This window comes from Brassica napus, chromosome A1 (assembly GCF_020379485.1).
Source record: "Brassica napus cultivar Da-Ae chromosome A1, Da-Ae, whole genome shotgun sequence".
Taxonomy (NCBI): domain Eukaryota; kingdom Viridiplantae; phylum Streptophyta; class Magnoliopsida; order Brassicales; family Brassicaceae; genus Brassica; species Brassica napus.
The window spans coordinates 22171816-22189479 of NC_063434.1; the positions used below are offsets into that span (position 1 = coordinate 22171816).

Below are 17664 nucleotides of genomic sequence, written 5' to 3' on the forward strand. Positions count from 1 at the left end.
TTGTTTGTTAGCAAATCTAAGAAAACGACGCACGTTATTATTGGACTTAGGTCGTTATGCCTTTCCTCCAACTTTTTATTTAATGTTATATGCATACATTGTCTCTTTCTTTTGTTATACATAGTTAATCTATTGCCATGAGTCCTGGATCAATTCCTTTCAACATGTGTTGTGTTTGCTCAAATTGCAACCCCTCACCTGACGTTTGATTCCATTGTTAGTTATTGTAAATATCGATGTTTACTTTTTCAGTAGTTTAGTTAATATAAGTGGAACATTCATCTATTGGTGGGAAATTAAATGTTTGAACTCTATATTCTTTTTCATTTTTGGTTCCTTAAATAATAGAGGAATATGTGAAGTAAGTAAAAAATTAAGGACATAACGAAATTTGAGACGAACATGGGAGGTTGAATTGGGTCAATGATTCCCACTGATTCAATTTGTTTCTAATATCCAACCCGGGTCATCCCAAATTTCATGTCTAATATTAATTTCTTAAATTTTATAGTACCATATTCTCTTATCGTAAACTCGTATGAAAATTTTATCACTGATTTTTATTCGGGATTTTACGTTTTAATTGCAGTATAATCTAAAGAAAATCCTTAAAATTCTATTTGTGACTCAACATGTGTATTTTTTCGAATGCTCCCACATACTTTACATTGAGTAGACACACTACTTAGTGACGTTATGGTGAAATTTTTAAGCATATGAGAACTTTGAATTTGGACCTACCTAAAGATTGGACCTTAGGGTCGGAGTATTTAAATCTTCATCTGCATGTAATTCAATTATCAAGTCAACCTAAATTTGAAGTCGTTCATAAATTAAAACTTAGGATTGTTGATATGTACGACTGATTTCTACCATACACAGTGAATTTGCGTTCATGTCACTTTAATCGGAAAACGATATTTTTACTGCCATATGGTTTGAAATATAGATTAAGCTCGTAAATTTGAGGGTAAGAACTAGAGGTTCAATCTTGTAAAATCGAACGCTGTCTATATATGTATGAACTCTGACCCTTTAGATAAAATGGATCTACAAGTGGGAATGGTTTCAAGCCACAAGCCACAGTGCAAATACTTTGGAGGAATCGTACAATCACAAAGCTCGAACATTCACCAACCAGGAAAGTCTCATTTAATACACATCCAACTGCTTCATATATATCCACCCAATATAAACATATTTCACAATTGTCGAAACAGAAGAAATTGTCTAACCATCTCGCTTCGTTCTTTCACTCATCTCGTTGAAAGCCAACCTTTGTTACATGTTGCCACATTTCAGTATTTCACCGATTTAGAAAATTAAGATATTTGGTTCAAAAAATATATTAAAATATAGTTTTAATAAAAAGGAGAAAATGATCCTACTCAGAAACTATCTTTCCAAAAAGTAATTTTTATCGTCGATATATTCATGCTACTTAAGACAAAATAAATATATGACCCGCTAAATTGTAAACCAAATTCATAAATCTGACCTCCTTGGAAAAGTGCCTTGATTAGTTATTCAGAGAAGAGTATCGAATGAATAAACTCTTAATAATATATCATATTCATATAGAGCGATTAGACACAAAAGATTCACGGAATTAACCAATGGATTTCTTAAGGTCCTCAGCCTTGAATTAAATAAATTTATGGTTATTTTCTTAACGTCTTTATACAGTTTCTTTTGTCAACATCCTTATTTGCACAAAACAACAAACATCCGACTACTCAAATGTTCGTCTGCTTCTCACAGTGTCCCACAACTCAAATGTTCTATATCAGTAATTCACATGTGTATTCTGTTTGAAAGAGAGTGTAGGTGTGAGATTATAGTCTATTATGTCAATGAAAGACATATTACATAAGATAACTGAAGCTAACCAAAAATAAACAAATGGAATAACTTAGATCATAACAGAATTAAAATAAATTTTAGTAATCTAAAAGGATTTGTCACCAGTCTTCTTTTTTTTATAACTGTGTCACCAGTCTTCTTGAAAAGGAAAAAAAAAATGGATTTCTGAACATAAATAAAAATGCATGTCTATTTTTAATTTTCATGACTTTTTTGCCAGTTTCAAATTTTGAGAAGAGTCACTCCACAATTTTAAAAAGTTCAGCAAAAAAGGTTCCCGTGATTTCCTAATTTTATAATTATTTTAAATTTATAGAAATCTAAAATGATCTGATACCTGGTGAATGAAGTGAAAAAGAGGGGAAATGTTAGGACAGAGAGAGTGGAATTAGACAAAAGATTCTGCCAAAATTAGAAGAAGATATCTCTCATCATAGAAATGACACATCCAACGGCTGAAAGAGAAAGTCTAACAAGTCTAGTGGCCTCTCTCTCTCTTTTCTTTTATATAAAACTTTTGTATTTTTTTACCATATGTGAATAAAGGGCCTCGACTTACTTATAGCTTACTTGATCGAAGTTGCAGAGTTTACTCGCAGTAGTTCCCGCCCTTTATTGTTAATTGCATTAGCCCCTCCCTACGTTTTTCTACATCATCACTAATTTTCTAAATGCTTTATGGAAAGACCCTTTTTATTGTTTATTTTTATTTCAAAGTGAAAGTGTCTTTCATTATTTGTAAAGGTTTCGTTTTATCCTTTTCCCACATATTGTTTGGCTTTCATGGTTAAGATTGCAATTGGCTGTCAAGGTTTACGTCAAGGTTATTTTTAATTTTATTGTTCATACTCTTTTGTCTTTCTTATTAGGTTCGGCTGAAACCAGAAGACTTCAAATAGAACTATAGAAATTAGAAAGGCCGTACCAGCAAATAATGGTCGAATGGAACCGAATAGAGCTTACACGAATAATCGAGTAACAAAGAAAAAAAAAAGAATAATCGAGTAACAAGCCTGGTTCCATAACCAAAACAGAAGGAAAAAAATATTCAGATATATGCATATAATACTCTTAATTCTCGGATATCTGGACTATTACTGAGGGATTTTGTATTTTATAGATCTTAAACAAGTTACTAAATAAAACCAGATCTTTATAAATGAAGAGAACCGAATCTCCCTTTTTGACATTATATCTTCATGTTTGCTTTTTGTAAAACTTTTTGATAATCTAGAAGTTCATAGTATTTCTAAGAAACTATTAGCATTTGTCTAGCAACTAAAGAAACTGGAATAATTAAGGACAAATAATAGTGGAGAGTGGGATGGGGAAAAGAAGTAGAATGAGTCATACGATTGAACTTTACCGAACACTAAAAACAATTCTTTGTAAGTCATATTTCTGAATAAAGTTATTTTTCTTTTGTTGAAAAAAAGGTATGACCTGCGCAACTTCTTCATTCATGCTGGTTTCGTTAACCCTTCTTGCGGATGCATTTTTATTTGTCTTCTGTGCAAGTTATCTTCTTTATGTATATAGTAATATCATCTCTGTAGATAATATCATCATCACAAACAATAAAATGATACAATTATTCGGTTCATCAAGGTTCTTGCCAACATATTTTCTCTCAAGGATTTTGGTGCACTTTTGTATATTCTTGGGATGGAAGCTACTCCCAACTCATTGGGGCTTTTCCTCACACAAATCAAGTGGAAAAAATGGGCAAATGCAATGCCCGTCTCAATGCCGATATGCTCAACTGAGCATATCATAGCCACGCCAGGAGTTGTACTCTTAGTCTTGTTCAACCGTACTCTTAGTACATAAGCCTGAAGGATGCTACTCTATAAGTCAAAAGGATTGCCTTCTTACTCTCTGAATTTCATATACCGATCTCAACAACACGATAATGTAGGAGCAACATATTATAAGTGCTAACCCAGTGTTTCACTCTTCTATGAGCACTTGATTACCATTTTGTTCGAGAACTTTTTCAAGCAAAACAACTACGAGTGTCTCACATCAGCTCTGTTGATCAACTTGATGACGCTTTCACTAAGCCTCTTCTGCAATCCCGGTTCATAACTTAACGATAAAGATTGGACTGACTGAAAAACGTTCATTTTGGGGTGCATGTTGGATATACATATAGATAATTACAGATAATGATCTAGTGTTAAAGATAATCATTCGTGTAGATTTATGGTTGTCTTGAGTTATAGGATGTTTTCTAAAGATCTCTTGTAATGCATATGAATACTTCTTTGCAGACAAGAAGAACAAATATTTGTGTGTTTGAACACTAACAACATCTTACACATTCTGAGAAGAAATAGTCTAAGTTCTACGGAGACTCATCTTGGAGTAGGCAAAAGGAAAAGCACCAAGCAGGTCACTTGACTTGTAAACTTAGGTCAGTTCTTCTGAATTATGTTCCAGGTTTAGCTCAATTTCAACAAGGTTTTCTCCCTGTAGGACGCAAAAGGAAAGAACATGACGAGAAATTGTGACACTAATCTATCCAATTGTCTGTTTTCCTTGTGTTTATTTAGGAACATTCACATCCTTTTTGGTTCTATAAATCTACAACTATTTTTAGATTCACTATTTGATCACAACATTTAGCATATATATTAATTAAGTTGTGCTAGTGGAGTCCGTGTTGTATCAACATTTTATATTTTAAAAACATGTTTTATAATATACGAGTATTAGTATACATATGACAGTGAACGACTTTGTTGTTGTTATTGTGTTGAGATATGAAAGCTTTTATCATTAGTTGGTTTCTTTGAAGAAATTGAGGTAGCAATGTAGTAAAAATCCGCAGGTTTAAGTTTTGAACTCGTGATAAGCCACAATAAATTTACCGGTAGACTAAGTAAAGAGATATCTTTACATAGGACGGAAACGGAATACATGTTTTCTCAAAAGAAAGTATGTTTGAGAAGCGCTCAATGGCCAAACATATGGCAACACATTGTACATGCTGACTATGTTATGAAACCGATTATAGAAGAGGTCATAGCCAAGATATGGAACAAAGAACCCCCTTATGATTCAGTATTAGGTTTAGTCGTTTAATAGAGAAATACCCTCCGTATAAAGCGTCAAATGCTCACAAAGTGTTTATAGAGTTTCTCTTTTGCGTTAAAACTAGGTCCCTCTTCATACAGTTCGTTAAGCAGAAAGAATATTATGGTAACTTGTATAGCACGCTGCAACAGTAAGTGTGGACTTTATTGTTCAAAAGATTCTTCAACAAGAGATTTGGCTTTACAATGTAACTCAAGAGCATTGTACACAAATATTTCGACAAATAATAATTTTATATATGGCATGTTAGTTGTAGTGATTTTTTCCCCCAAACCTTCTGTCTAACTCAATATCTTTGAAACAGAGACTCTGCATCTGTGTTGGTCTCTGCTTCTTTCGAAAACAGAGACGCTGTCTGCATTATTTTGTTCCTTCTAGTCCCACGGTAATACTAAATCATATACGAAATATGATTATGATGCAAAAGAAGATATAACCATAGTAATATGCATACATATAGATATAGAACAATTTTGACCAAAGCAATGTATATGATGGACCAATAATATTTTTCCTCTAAACTATAAAATATAGAACCCTAGTAAAACCTGAAAATGAACAGTTTCACTTTAGTTTTGGAATATTTGAATCTCAAGTTTGTCAAGATAAAAAAAACTATCAGGAGAAAACATATTTAACTTGAATTCCCTAATTAATAACCCAATTATAAAGAAAAGCTAAGAGGCCCAGAATAAAAGTGCTTCGACTTAGGCCTGGAATGGACTCGTTTAAATGTTCCGACGATTCGGTTTAGTTTAGTGACGGCAGTAAATAATTGTATAATGTACGCCGTAGATATTTTTTCAAACAAGTTTAATCCCTGACCGTCGATAAATAGTAATTCTGACGTGGCGTCATCGTACCCGTTAAACTTAAGAAACCAGTGACCAAAAGCAAATTCTGTTACGGATTTCAAAAATATTAAAATAAGAATATAGAGTGCGGGTCAGTTCCGACTCCCGCCGGTATAAATCATCGTCTCTCTCCCGTTTGAAGCTCAGAGAAATGGTTAACGAGTAAGTCATCATCTCTCTATAGCTTTCTCTTTATGTATCTGAAATGCTGAATGTCTCTTCTCATTTGATTTTTCTCCTCCGATGAATCTTCCGTTTGCGGATAACAGAGCGGAAGAAGCGAACATGCAGCTCGTTGCAGGAGGAGGAATCAACGATGGTGTGATGGAAACGCCTAACAACTGTAAGCATGAAAACGATTCACTCTCTCAACGTAGCTGTGATGTTCATACTCGCTTCTTCTAAACGTTTATGTTTGAGATGGAGTATCTGCTCGTTTCAGTATCTAGACTCCGTTCCTACTGAGTGTACTGTGATCAGATCTAGAATCTCTACTCCGCAAATTATTGCTTTAGTGGCTGCGATCACTAATCATCAAGCGAGTAGCAGTAACACTATGGTATGGTATACACACGCACTTAATATCTTTTATTGTTTCCACAAATATTATACAACATTTGTTTTTGTATATGTTAAAACTTAAGAGAGAAGAAGAGGAGGAAGGATTAGAAAGAAGCATCTCAGTGAGGAGGAATTGATTGAGAGAAAGAGACATGTCAACATGGTAGTGTGCTCCTGATTTGTTTAGTGAAACTAAATATTGAACCTTTACTTATTATTATGTTGCAACAACATTCAGGTGAGTAATCGCAGGACTATTGAAAGGAAACAACTACTCTCAACCTATCTCAAGAACAAGAAGAGGATTGAGAGATTGACAATCTCAATCCAGCTAAACACAGACAGGAAAGGCAAACCCACATCCTTCTTCAATGTTCGCAAGTGGGAGAGGGAGAAGGCTGCTTCTGCGAGTATTGTCCATCACATCGAAGTTAACAATTTCAAGAAGATGAAGAACAAGAAGAAGGAGAAGAAGACACCAACCCACATCTACTTCGAGTAGAAGAAGAGAGCAACTTCAATTCAGTTTTTCTAATTCATGTTTCAGTATATTGGACTTGTGTTTCTTCCTTCTCTGCTGATTTCCTTTACATATGTCGCTTATATTCGATATTAACATTTGCTAAGTAGTTTGCCCAATTCATAAGAAAAGAATTTAATGTCTATATCTCCCTTGGCTAAGTTTCGTATTGTTTTTCATAGCCTTGGAGATATTTAGTTGACTCTTGACAAAGTTCATCGCCTCTTCCTTAGAACCACACTATCTCCGCATCTTTTCATATCAAAAGCAAAAACAAATTGAAACCCCAAGAGATGTTAGGGAAAAAGAAGATACCAGATTGTTGTATGCCAAACCAAACCTAAATGCTTACTTGTATGTCTCTTGAGCTCATATTGAGTGATATCATATGGGAAAGGACAAAGCGTTTCACTCTACATATAACAACCTTCTTCCTCTCGTCATCAAGCTTGTAAAGATGCAAAACCAAGAGTGATGCCGATTTGGCTCCAGCAAGACTCATCAGTCATCATATAAAATGGACAAAGTTGCATACTTTTTCAGAGCAGATTATCTGATGCCTTTCAAGATCAGACTAACCGTTATGATCCTTGATTAATCTCTTATATATAGACTTGATATCAATATTCTTATAAGTACATACAGATTTTCTAGAAGCACCACGCACTTCAACACCTGTCCAAAAACGTAGTTACTTAAATATGCAGGTCATAACAAAAATAATAATAATTAAAACAACAAAAAATCTTGATCATTTGACCAATTACTAAGAGTATGATTAACGTTAAAACTTCATTTATGGTTATTATTTTTCTTGTTTTTGTCTGATTTAAAAAAAAATTAAAAATAAACTAATCGCGGGCCGCCACGTGTCAATAGAGCCCGCAAACAGTACAACCCAAGCAAAGTCGGCTCTTATTTGACAAACTGGTTTTTAACAATTTGTGGATTCCAACATAAATCATAAAACACAATGGTGATACCATTACAACTTATACAATCGACAATGTCTCGTAGAAAAAACCCTCAAAACAGGAGACTAATCTTGACGTGAACTAGTTAGCAGAGTACAAAATATGACGCCTATCTTGTTTTTAGTTTTGTTTCGACATAATTTTGCCATGAACTACGTTTGTTTGTATGAAGTTAACTGTGAAGACATGTCCGATCACCAGTCCACAAGACACATTAGGTCGATACCTGTTGTGGCTGCTATATCCAGTTCATTATTGTGGCTTCTAGTTACGACAAAGATCCGTCTGGTCGCTGCTTATGTTCATGAATATGGTACCAACATCAAGTTGGCCAGTAGTAAAGGGGTTACGGCTGTAACTACTGCCACATGGATTCAATTCACGTTGACAAGGACTATTTACAATGTTTGGGTTATAGGCAAAGAGGTAAAACCACTTCTTTTCAAACAAGAATAAACATGAACATGTTTTTTGTGTATGTGTATCAGTGCATATATTTATATATGATTATTCGAAAACTTGAATATTTACTATGATATATTCTTCTTTTATTTAATTTTTATTTTTGATTTGTAGAGTACTTCTTGGTGCAAATATGTTATATTGTCTTTTTTACACAAGTTTTGAAAATAGGAAACCGATATACATAAAAGGAAAAATTAGGTCTTTCTCGGTTGTAGCTTGCTTTCTCGCTCCATCTCCCTTCTTATACTATTAAGAGATTTTTGATTTGTAGAGTTAATTAATCACAAGTAGCTATGCATTGGAGAAGCCTTCCGGGGGATTTGGTTGAGGATATACTCTCTAGGGTTTCTGCTATACCTTTGGTACGACTCCGAGAAACATCGAAACAATGGAACACTAAATTGAAAAGTGGGAACTTCGCTAAGATGCACGCTGCTCATGCACCAAAGGAGGAGTCTCTGATGATCACGTTGATTGATCATAGGGTTTGCTTAGTAAAGATCAACGTCCATGATCCATCTGTTAAGGTTGCACCTCATGCATTATACCTGAAAGATCCTCTTTCTGATTCTTCCAAGGAAGTCGACATAAGTAACGTTTTTCACTGCGATGGCTTATTGTTATGCACCACAAAGGACAAGAGACTCGTGGTTTGGAATCCATGTTCAGGGGAAACCAAGTGGGTTAAACCTAGAGACAGCTACAAGAAAACCGACTACTATGCTCTCGGTTATGACAACAAATCCTCCAGCAAGCAATACAAAATCTTGAGGTTGGATCGTCAAGATAGACCAAATAAGAACGTGTACGAGATTTATGACTTCACCTCTAATTCGTGGCGTGTTCTTGGTGTGGCTACTGATTGGTTTTTAGCAAAATATCGTGGTGGCATATCTGTGAAGGGAAATACTTATTGGGTTGCTACTCAAGCAGCAGAGAAGCCATACCATGATTTCATACTAAGCTTTGATTTTTCAACCGAGATGTTCCAAAATCTGTCTCTTCCTCATCCTTTTCCGTATGGTATATCGTCTTTATCAGTGGTGAGAGAAGAGCAACTTTGTCTCTTAGGTGCTAAACGTCACATGCTTTATATGGATGATGGTGCAAGTTTTTCAGATTTACAAGTATGGGTGATAACTAGTACTGGATCATGGAACAAGTTCCTAGCATTGTATAATACAACTAGTTATCCGTTTTCTAAGGGGATGAGTTTTTTGGCAGACGAGCAGAACCAAGTTGTAGTGTTTTTAAACACCAAAAGCATTTTACACGTTATGCGACAAAATAAACACATACTAGAGAAACATCTTGGTGGAAAATCCTCTGTTCTTCTGAATTATGTACCAAGTTTGGCTCAAATTCAAGAAGCTACACTTCCTGGAGGACGCAAAAGGAAAGCACCAAGCACGTGAAAGGGTATTTGTGACACGAATCTATCCAATTGTCTTTTTTTTTTCCTTGTGTGTGTGTTTTTCTAAATGAATTTAAGGTTTAAGATTAAGAGCAATATTGCAACTAACATTATATAAAAGCTTTTGCGTAGACTGTCATTAGTATGTTTCTTGTAAGAGATAGAGGTACAATGCCACGAGTTAAAGAAAGAAAACGATGATTTCAAGACCGTTAACCAAGTTATAGTGAACAAAAACATCAATAACGAAGAGAGACCGGGCAAAACCTGCAGATGAAGTAAACCGGATTGATCCAATCAAATATAAATCTATTTACTTATATAAAAGTTGGCAGGAGATGAAGATTCGCCTGACTAAAAAACACGTCAATTTTTAGGGGAAATATTGGATAGACATATATAATTATTATAGATAGTGATCCAGTGTTAAAGAAAATCATTCGTACAGATTTATGGTTATCTTGAGTTATACGATCTTTTCCAAAGTTCTCTTGTAATGCATATGTAAACTCTTGTATACGTGTAATGAAAATCATCAATTCATAAGTTCTACAAGAGTCTTGTTGTTGGCTTCTCTAAAATACGAGCCTCTTTACACCATTTGTCAAGCAGAATCCTTATGGTAACTTGCATAGCACGCTGCAACAGTAAGTCTTAACATTTTGGCCGATTTTATATTTCCACAAGAGTTTGGCTTTACAAAAGTCACTCATGACAAATTGTTCTACAGAATTTCCCTAAACCTTATGTTTCACTCAGGATCTTCAAACAGAGACTCTGCAACTGTTTTGTTTTCTGTTTCTCCTCTAGTTGTCTCCTCTATTTCTTTCCATAAACAGAGACTCTGCATCTTCTTCTAATTCCCAAACAATACTTAATCAAATTTATAAATGAAAATATACGCATATAATCAATTTAAGTATTAATTAGTTGACTCATGAATACACAGATGGAAGTATAGTTCATCCAAGTATCTTATCTTATCTTAGAGGAGAAAATTGATGGATACTTTTAACTGATAGTAATTTCCTGTCTCTCACTTGAATCAGAAGGGTTTCATTTTGAAAAATTATATTTTTAAAGAGAAATATACCCTCCGTTCTAAGAAACATAGTCAACATAAACCATATAACATAATGGTGATACCATGACAACTTATAAAACCGGCAATGTTTCTTAGAAAAAAAACCACAAAAATAAAATATGAAACTACAAAGACTAATACTTGACGTGAGGAACTTAGGTCTCACTCAGTCTTATGTAGCTGCTGGTCATCCAAGATGGTTGGATCATCTCTATGCGAATGACAGAAGTGCATCTGGTGTTAACTAATTAGTTTGCTGATTTTTTGGTATCCGCCTTTGTAGGCGTTGATGTGTAGTTGGATTAGTCTTTCTAACCCATTTTTTGTAGTGGTTGTGAAGCAAGCTGTGTTGCTTGACTGTCTTGTTGTATGGAACCAAGTTAATATATATATGATTTCAATTTGGGGGAAAAAAAAAACTAATACTTGACGTGAACAAGATAAACGTGCACCCATGATGTGTTTAGGTTTGTTTCGACATAATTTTGCCATGAACTACATTTGTTTATGCGAAGACACGTCCAATCACTATCCATTTCATTATTGTGGGTCTTCTCCTGCTTCTAGTGACGACAAAGATACCATTACAAAAACAAAGAATGCATTGTGTTATATGGTTTATGCTGACTGTCTATGTTTCTTAGTTATCGGTCTTTAACAAAATCTTGAAAATCATGTTTTACATTAAATAAAATTTATAACCATCAGTCCATGTATCTCCGAATGAGTTTGTATATATGTTTGTGATTTAGTATTATAGATGGTTGGTTTTTGTAAGATACAGAGGAGATAAACAGGGGAGAAACAGAGAAGAAAACAGAGTCTCTGTTTTAAAAACCCTGAATCAAACAGGAGGTTTGGGAAAAAGAAAAAGGCTATGTTTTGGCAATGGACATGATGAATCAGAACTTATATCTTTGAGATATGTTTCTTAGGATTGACAACTTTATTCAATTCTGGAAGAAACGTATTATACTTTTCTTTCTGCCTAACTAATATTATATATGCTTACATAACATCACGTTTTAAAACATGTTCTTGTATATCGAAAAAAAACTAGATAAGCAAGACCTAGTAATAGTATAAAGAGTTATCTTGTCATGCATGAAAAGACCCAAAAAGAAAAAAAACATCTGAACTAGATAAGATTAGTGTCATCTTAGTATAAAGAGTCATCTTGTCATCGTAGTCAAAGATGTTTATATCTCAACATAATAATCATTATGTCAGGTGCACTATTATCTTAAACCTTAAATTCATTTTTTTAAATACACAAGGAAAAGAGACACAACTGATAGATTAGTGTGACAATTACAAGTCAGGTACTTGGTGCTTTCCTTTTGCGTCCTCCAGGAAGTGTAGCATGTTGGATTTGTGCCAAACTTGGTACATAATTCAGAAGAAGTGAGGAATTTCCACCAAGATGTTTCTCTAGTATGTGTTTATTTTGTCGCATAACGTGTAACGTGTTGTTGGTGTTTAAAAACACTACAACTTTGTTCTGCTCATCTGCCAAAAAACTCATCCCCTTAGAAGACGGATATCTCCTTGTGTTATACACTGTTTGGGACTTGTTCCATGATCCAGTACTAGTTATCACCCATACTTGTAAACATGATAAAGGTATGCCCCCATTCCAAAAATATATGTCAGGGTGAGCACCTAAGAGACAAAGTTGCTCTTCTCTGACCACTGATAAAGCCGATATACCATACCGAAAAGGATAAGGAAGAGACAGACTTTGAAACATCTCTGTTGAAAAATCAAAGCTAAGTATGAAATCATGGTTTGGCTTTTCTACTGCTTGAGTAGCAACCCAATAAGTATTTCCCTTCACAGATATGCCGCCACGATATTTTGCTAAAAACCAATCAGTTGCCACACCAAGAACACGCCACAAATTAGTGGTGAAGTCATAAACCTCGTACACGTTGTTGAGGGGGAGATCTGTGCGATCCATTCTCAAAATTTTGTATTGCTTGCTGGAGGATTTGTTGTCGTAACCAAGAGCATAGTAGTCGCTTTTCTTGTAGGTGTCTCTAGGTTTAACCCACTTGGTTTCCCCTGAACATGGATTCCAAACCACGAGCCTCTTGTCCTTTGTGCTGCATAACAATAAGCCATCGCAGTGAAAAACTTTACGTATGTCGACTTCTTTGGAAGAATCAGAAAGAGGATCTTTCAGGTATAATGCATGCGGTGCAACCTTAACAGATGGATCATGGAGGTTGATCTTTACTAAGCAAACCCTATGATCAATCAACGTGATCATCAGAGACTCCTCCTTTGGTGCATGAGCAGCGTGCATCATAGCGAAGCTCCCACTTTTCAATATAGCGTTCCATTGTTTCGATGTTTCTCGGAGTCGTACCAAAGGTGTAGCAGAAACCCTAGAGAGTATATCCTCTACCAAATCCTCTGGAAGGCTACTCCACTGCATAGCTACCTGTGATTAATTAACTCTACAAGTCAAAAGTCTCTTGATAATATAAGGACGAGAGATGGAGAGCGAAAGCAAGCTACAACCGAGATAGACCTAATTTTACATTTATATATCAGTTTCCTATTTTCAAAACTTGAGTCAAAAAGACAATCTAACATATTTGCAAATCCTCTACAAATAAAAAAATCGTAAAATAAAAGAAACATAAAAGTAAAAATCTATAAATTAAGAATCTTGGTACTAAGGTACTTTTTTAATTTATAATTTTTTACATTTTATTTTCCACATATATGTTTTATATAAAATAGTTAATTGTATTGTTATCTTATCGATTTGTGTCATATTTTAAACCGGTCTAACTCGTGGCCAAAAATAATTATTAATTTAATGTGCATAAATTTATTAAATATTAATTTATAGAATCTCTATAACATTATTTAAGAAATCAATTTCCTATGTATTGCGCTCATGTTAATTCTGACGATGGTTTATTACATTATTAACCTTAATGAATTAATATTATTTTTAATTGTTTTTATCAAAATTTATATTTAAGTTTTTATACATTGCTTGACTTTGTATAAAAAAATTTGGATTTGTCTAGTTACTCATTTGTGGGTATATTGTATTACATACTAGGGTCGGTCCGCCCTACGGGCGGGATATTAGTTAATTTGATATTCACTAAATGCTCGAGTTGAAATTTGTTTTAAGATTCAAGAATTTGGTTATCTGTTATGTGTTACTTATTAGTATGCGGTGGTATAGTTGTTTTTTCGATTATTCTTGCTTTGGTATTGTATCAAATTAACTAATTGTCCAACTCATAATTATAGACGTACAAATGTGGATTTGTGATAAAGTTTGATGACAATACTGTTTTTTTTTAATTCTTATTCATAGTGGAGTCTGCATGTGTCAGAAAGAGGCCTATATCAACTTTTATGTTTTTGCGTATGGATTTTAAATATATATTATTTTGTATAATGCATACTTGCTCTACAACATTTTCTTGTAGACTAACAAAAAACTGGTTTCTATATTTTTAAAAGAGAAAATATTTAGTCTAGAATATAACATGGACATATGTATCTATATATAGAAGTTGGGTGTTATTTTAAAATGACATATGTATAGAGGTTTTTGAACCATTATTTCACTGGCACAAAATATTTATAACTACAATACCTTCTTTTAAAAGCAAAACAAATATAAACGTGTACAACAAATGTATTTTGATATATATTATATGCATCAAGTTATAAAGGTTGGAAACATTGCAAAACTGTTTGGAGCAAAGTTTTTAACTTCACGATCTTCATCTTGACGCCAGTTCAATGCCGGCCCTGGCCACAAGCAGAAGAAGCATGGACTTCCAGCCAACACGATAATAAGTATTTTCGCGACCACATATTTATAAAAAGTGACTTTAGCCTAGTGGTTCTAAGAGAAATTACCAGAGCTGGAGGTGTTGGGTTCAATTACCCCCGGCAGATTTTTATTTTATTTTGGTTCCAAATATAAAATGGAACACGTGTCACTCCCATAACGCACGACTTGATGACGTGGCATCACAGGAGGGAGTCAAACATATTTATATATATATATATATATATATATAGATATTCCATCAAATTTAAGTATAACTATTTCTAATACAATTCAACCAAATCATAGTTATTGTATTCATTGCATTAGTTTGGTTTTCATCTTAGATGTGTATATATATTTATGAATTGGCTAGTTGTAAATAGCCACATGACTATGTTAATTTTATAGAACTTAGTAATTTGGTATATGTTAATTTTCAAAAATAAAGTGATAATAGGTACAAAATTTCATAAGAATATAACATATACATTCTAAAAAGGAAGATTAAATCTTTACTTTAATATCAAGATTATTTACTTTCCTTTTTATGAAATCACATTATATATATAAAAAAATATTTTCATTTTAAGTTTTATAAATATTTTCTTTATCATATATGTTATTTAAAAAATATAAAAGGGAACATAAAAATAAAGATTAAATTAAAATTTATTCATTAAAGATATCTCAGTTTATGTTATTTAAATTGTTTTGTGATAGTGTTAGAATAGATTGATTTAAATAAAAGCTTAATACTTTTAAAATATATATTATGTTGTTTAAGAGTACTTTTTTAAAAGGAAATATTATTTCTTTACTTTAAAAATCAAGATTATTTTGTGAACTTACCTTATTATAGTTATTATTGTTATTATTTAAGATTATAGTTATTATTGTAAAGATTATAGTTATTATTGTCATTATTTAAAAAATCAGTTTTCTATGTGTCGCGCTCACGTAATTCTCACGATGGCTTATTACGTTATTAACCTTAATGAATTAATATTATTTTGTAATTGTTATTATCAAAATTTATATTTTAGTTTTTATTAATAATTTTTTTCTTATGTAAAAACGAAAATAATTATATTTTTAAAAAGTATTTATAAATTATTTTTATTTTCATTTTAATATATATATGTACATATATATAATCATATCAATATCATAAAGAAATTTAGTATCAAAAAGGAAATATCTTAAAAGTAAAAATACGTAGCAGTTTGTTATACTTAAAATGTAATTTGACAATAAGAGATTTCCTTTTATATAAATCCCAATTTAATAACGTTTTCTACGATTGTTAATAATGTTAGTTAAATATTTTTCATTTTAAACATAATAACTTTTTTTCATAAGAAAAAATCAATTTAGTTACCAAATCAGTATTTACTTTTAATCCACTAAAGAAATTAGTTTTTTCTTAATTATAAATTTTCTAAAATAATATTTACTTTTTGGATAATTATTCAATCTCTTATGTGAAACATTTTCTCTTATAATTTCGTACAATTTTTTTTTTTTGTCATCAAATACAGACTCATACTGACTCTGTGAACTAAACTGGTAGCTCTACATCCATGTGAATGACAAAAGACGGTTGTTTTTTGGAACTGCGTGTTAAACTATCCGTCCTTGAATTCGCCGTTCGAGATACATGAATGATTTCTGAGCTGCTGAAACTTATCTTCGAAAACTTTATGTCTTCCAGATAACTTCAAATGCTGGTCATTCTTCTAGTTCCAAACCATCTCCTGGTTTTGAAACCATCTTCACCAGTTGGGAACAATCCGTAGCAAATGTGACCTGAAATTGATGCAGATTCCTCATACACTCCATCGTCCATATTATTGCCTCTATCTCCACGTGGAGAAATGATAAAGATGCCCTAACATTTCTTGCTCCCATCAGACCATCGAACCCCTTAAGGGTACTATCATGAGTAAATATTCTTATCTTTCCATGAACCATCTGTGAAACATCATCTCCCCTGAATAGATTGTAAATTCCTTACCTCTACTGACTGTGCTGCCCGTTGTGTGTTCAGTAGGCGTGCTTCAGTCCAAAGTGTGAACTCTGTTTCTACTATTCTTTGCGTTTCACCGGGATCAATGTCAATATTACTAAACATTTTGTTGTTTCTCTCTTACCAAATATACCATAAAATCCATGCAAAATGATGATCATCCATCCGTGGAAGTACTCTCCAAAAAAGGTGATCCATATTTGTGAAGAGAGAATCAGTAGGAAAGTTAGCCGGGTTTGATGGTATCTTGAAAAGTGCCCAAACTTGTCTCGCTGGTGGACATTCAAAAAATACATGATTTGTTGATTCTTCTAGGGTGCCACATCTATCACAAGATATGTCCTCTTGCATCCCTCTCGCTTTCAGATTTTTCTTTACCGCTATACATCCTGAGATCAATTGCCATAAGAAATGTTTCATTTTTGGTGGACATCGTACCTTCCAACAAAATGCTTTCAATATATCCACATTGGGTCCAAAAAATACTAATGATTTATCCCTGTCTGAATAAACTCGTTCTACTTGATATCCCGACTTTACTGTGTATTTTCCATTATTAGTTAAATACCATTGATTCCTATCCACCACCTGAGTCTTACTCAATGGTATTTTTTTGATAATGTTCACATCTTGTGGGTCCACCAAACTTCGAATCACCTGAGAATTCCACGTTCGTGAGTCTGAGTTCATGAGAGTGTCCACTGTAAGGTTCGGGTAACTGTTTTGTTGAATTTTGTTTGCTGGTCTCGGGCGAGTAGTTGGAAGCTATGGGTCATTCCATACGGATATGGATGACCCTGTTCCCACCTTTTTAATTAGTTTTTTTGCTAACCAGAGATCTATCAGATATAATACTCTTCCAGCCATATGACGGAGAATATGACGGGTACAATTTTTTTTCATAATTACAGATTCTCAAGCCTAATACTATGTGAATGTTTCAATATCTATAAAAATAAACAAGTAATTATCTCAAATCCGATTCCATTA

The 17664-nt window shown here is 33.3% G+C and overlaps 3 protein-coding genes across 4 annotated transcripts; 2 read left to right on the forward strand and 1 right to left on the reverse strand.

The window, feature by feature from the left end:
- The first annotated feature begins 1279 nt into the window (after positions 1–1279).
- On the forward strand, positions 1280–7042 carry LOC106378639. Of its 2 annotated transcripts, none has more exons than XR_007315021.1 (5): positions 1280–5978; positions 6086–6159; positions 6259–6375; positions 6461–6540; positions 6616–7042. XR_007315021.1 is itself a non-coding variant. In XM_022696021.2 (5 exons), exons 1-5 carry the CDS (start codon positions 5968–5970, stop codon positions 6877–6879), a joined length of 471 nt encoding a protein of 156 aa, XP_022551742.2. In that variant the 5' UTR covers positions 1280–5967; the 3' UTR covers positions 6880–7042. The 2 variants fall into 2 exon arrangements, 1 of the variants encoding a protein (XP_022551742.2); XM_022696021.2 differs by having other exon boundaries at positions 6332–6375; positions 6463–6540.
- An 889-nt stretch (positions 7043–7931) lies between these two features.
- LOC106378702 (putative F-box protein At3g23260) lies at positions 7932–10164 on the forward strand. Its single transcript, XM_048736990.1, has one exon. The coding sequence runs from the start codon at positions 8630–8632 to the stop codon at positions 9749–9751; it is 1122 nt and encodes a 373-aa protein (XP_048592947.1). The 5' UTR covers positions 7932–8629; the 3' UTR covers positions 9752–10164.
- Positions 10165–10400: 236 nt separating this feature from the next.
- On the reverse strand, positions 10401–15130 carry LOC106378695 (putative F-box protein At3g23260). Its single transcript, XM_048736988.1, has one exon. The coding sequence runs from the start codon at positions 13272–13274 to the stop codon at positions 12153–12155; it is 1122 nt and encodes a 373-aa protein (XP_048592945.1). The 5' UTR covers positions 13275–15130; the 3' UTR covers positions 10401–12152.
- Positions 15131–17664: the final 2534 nt, after the last annotated feature.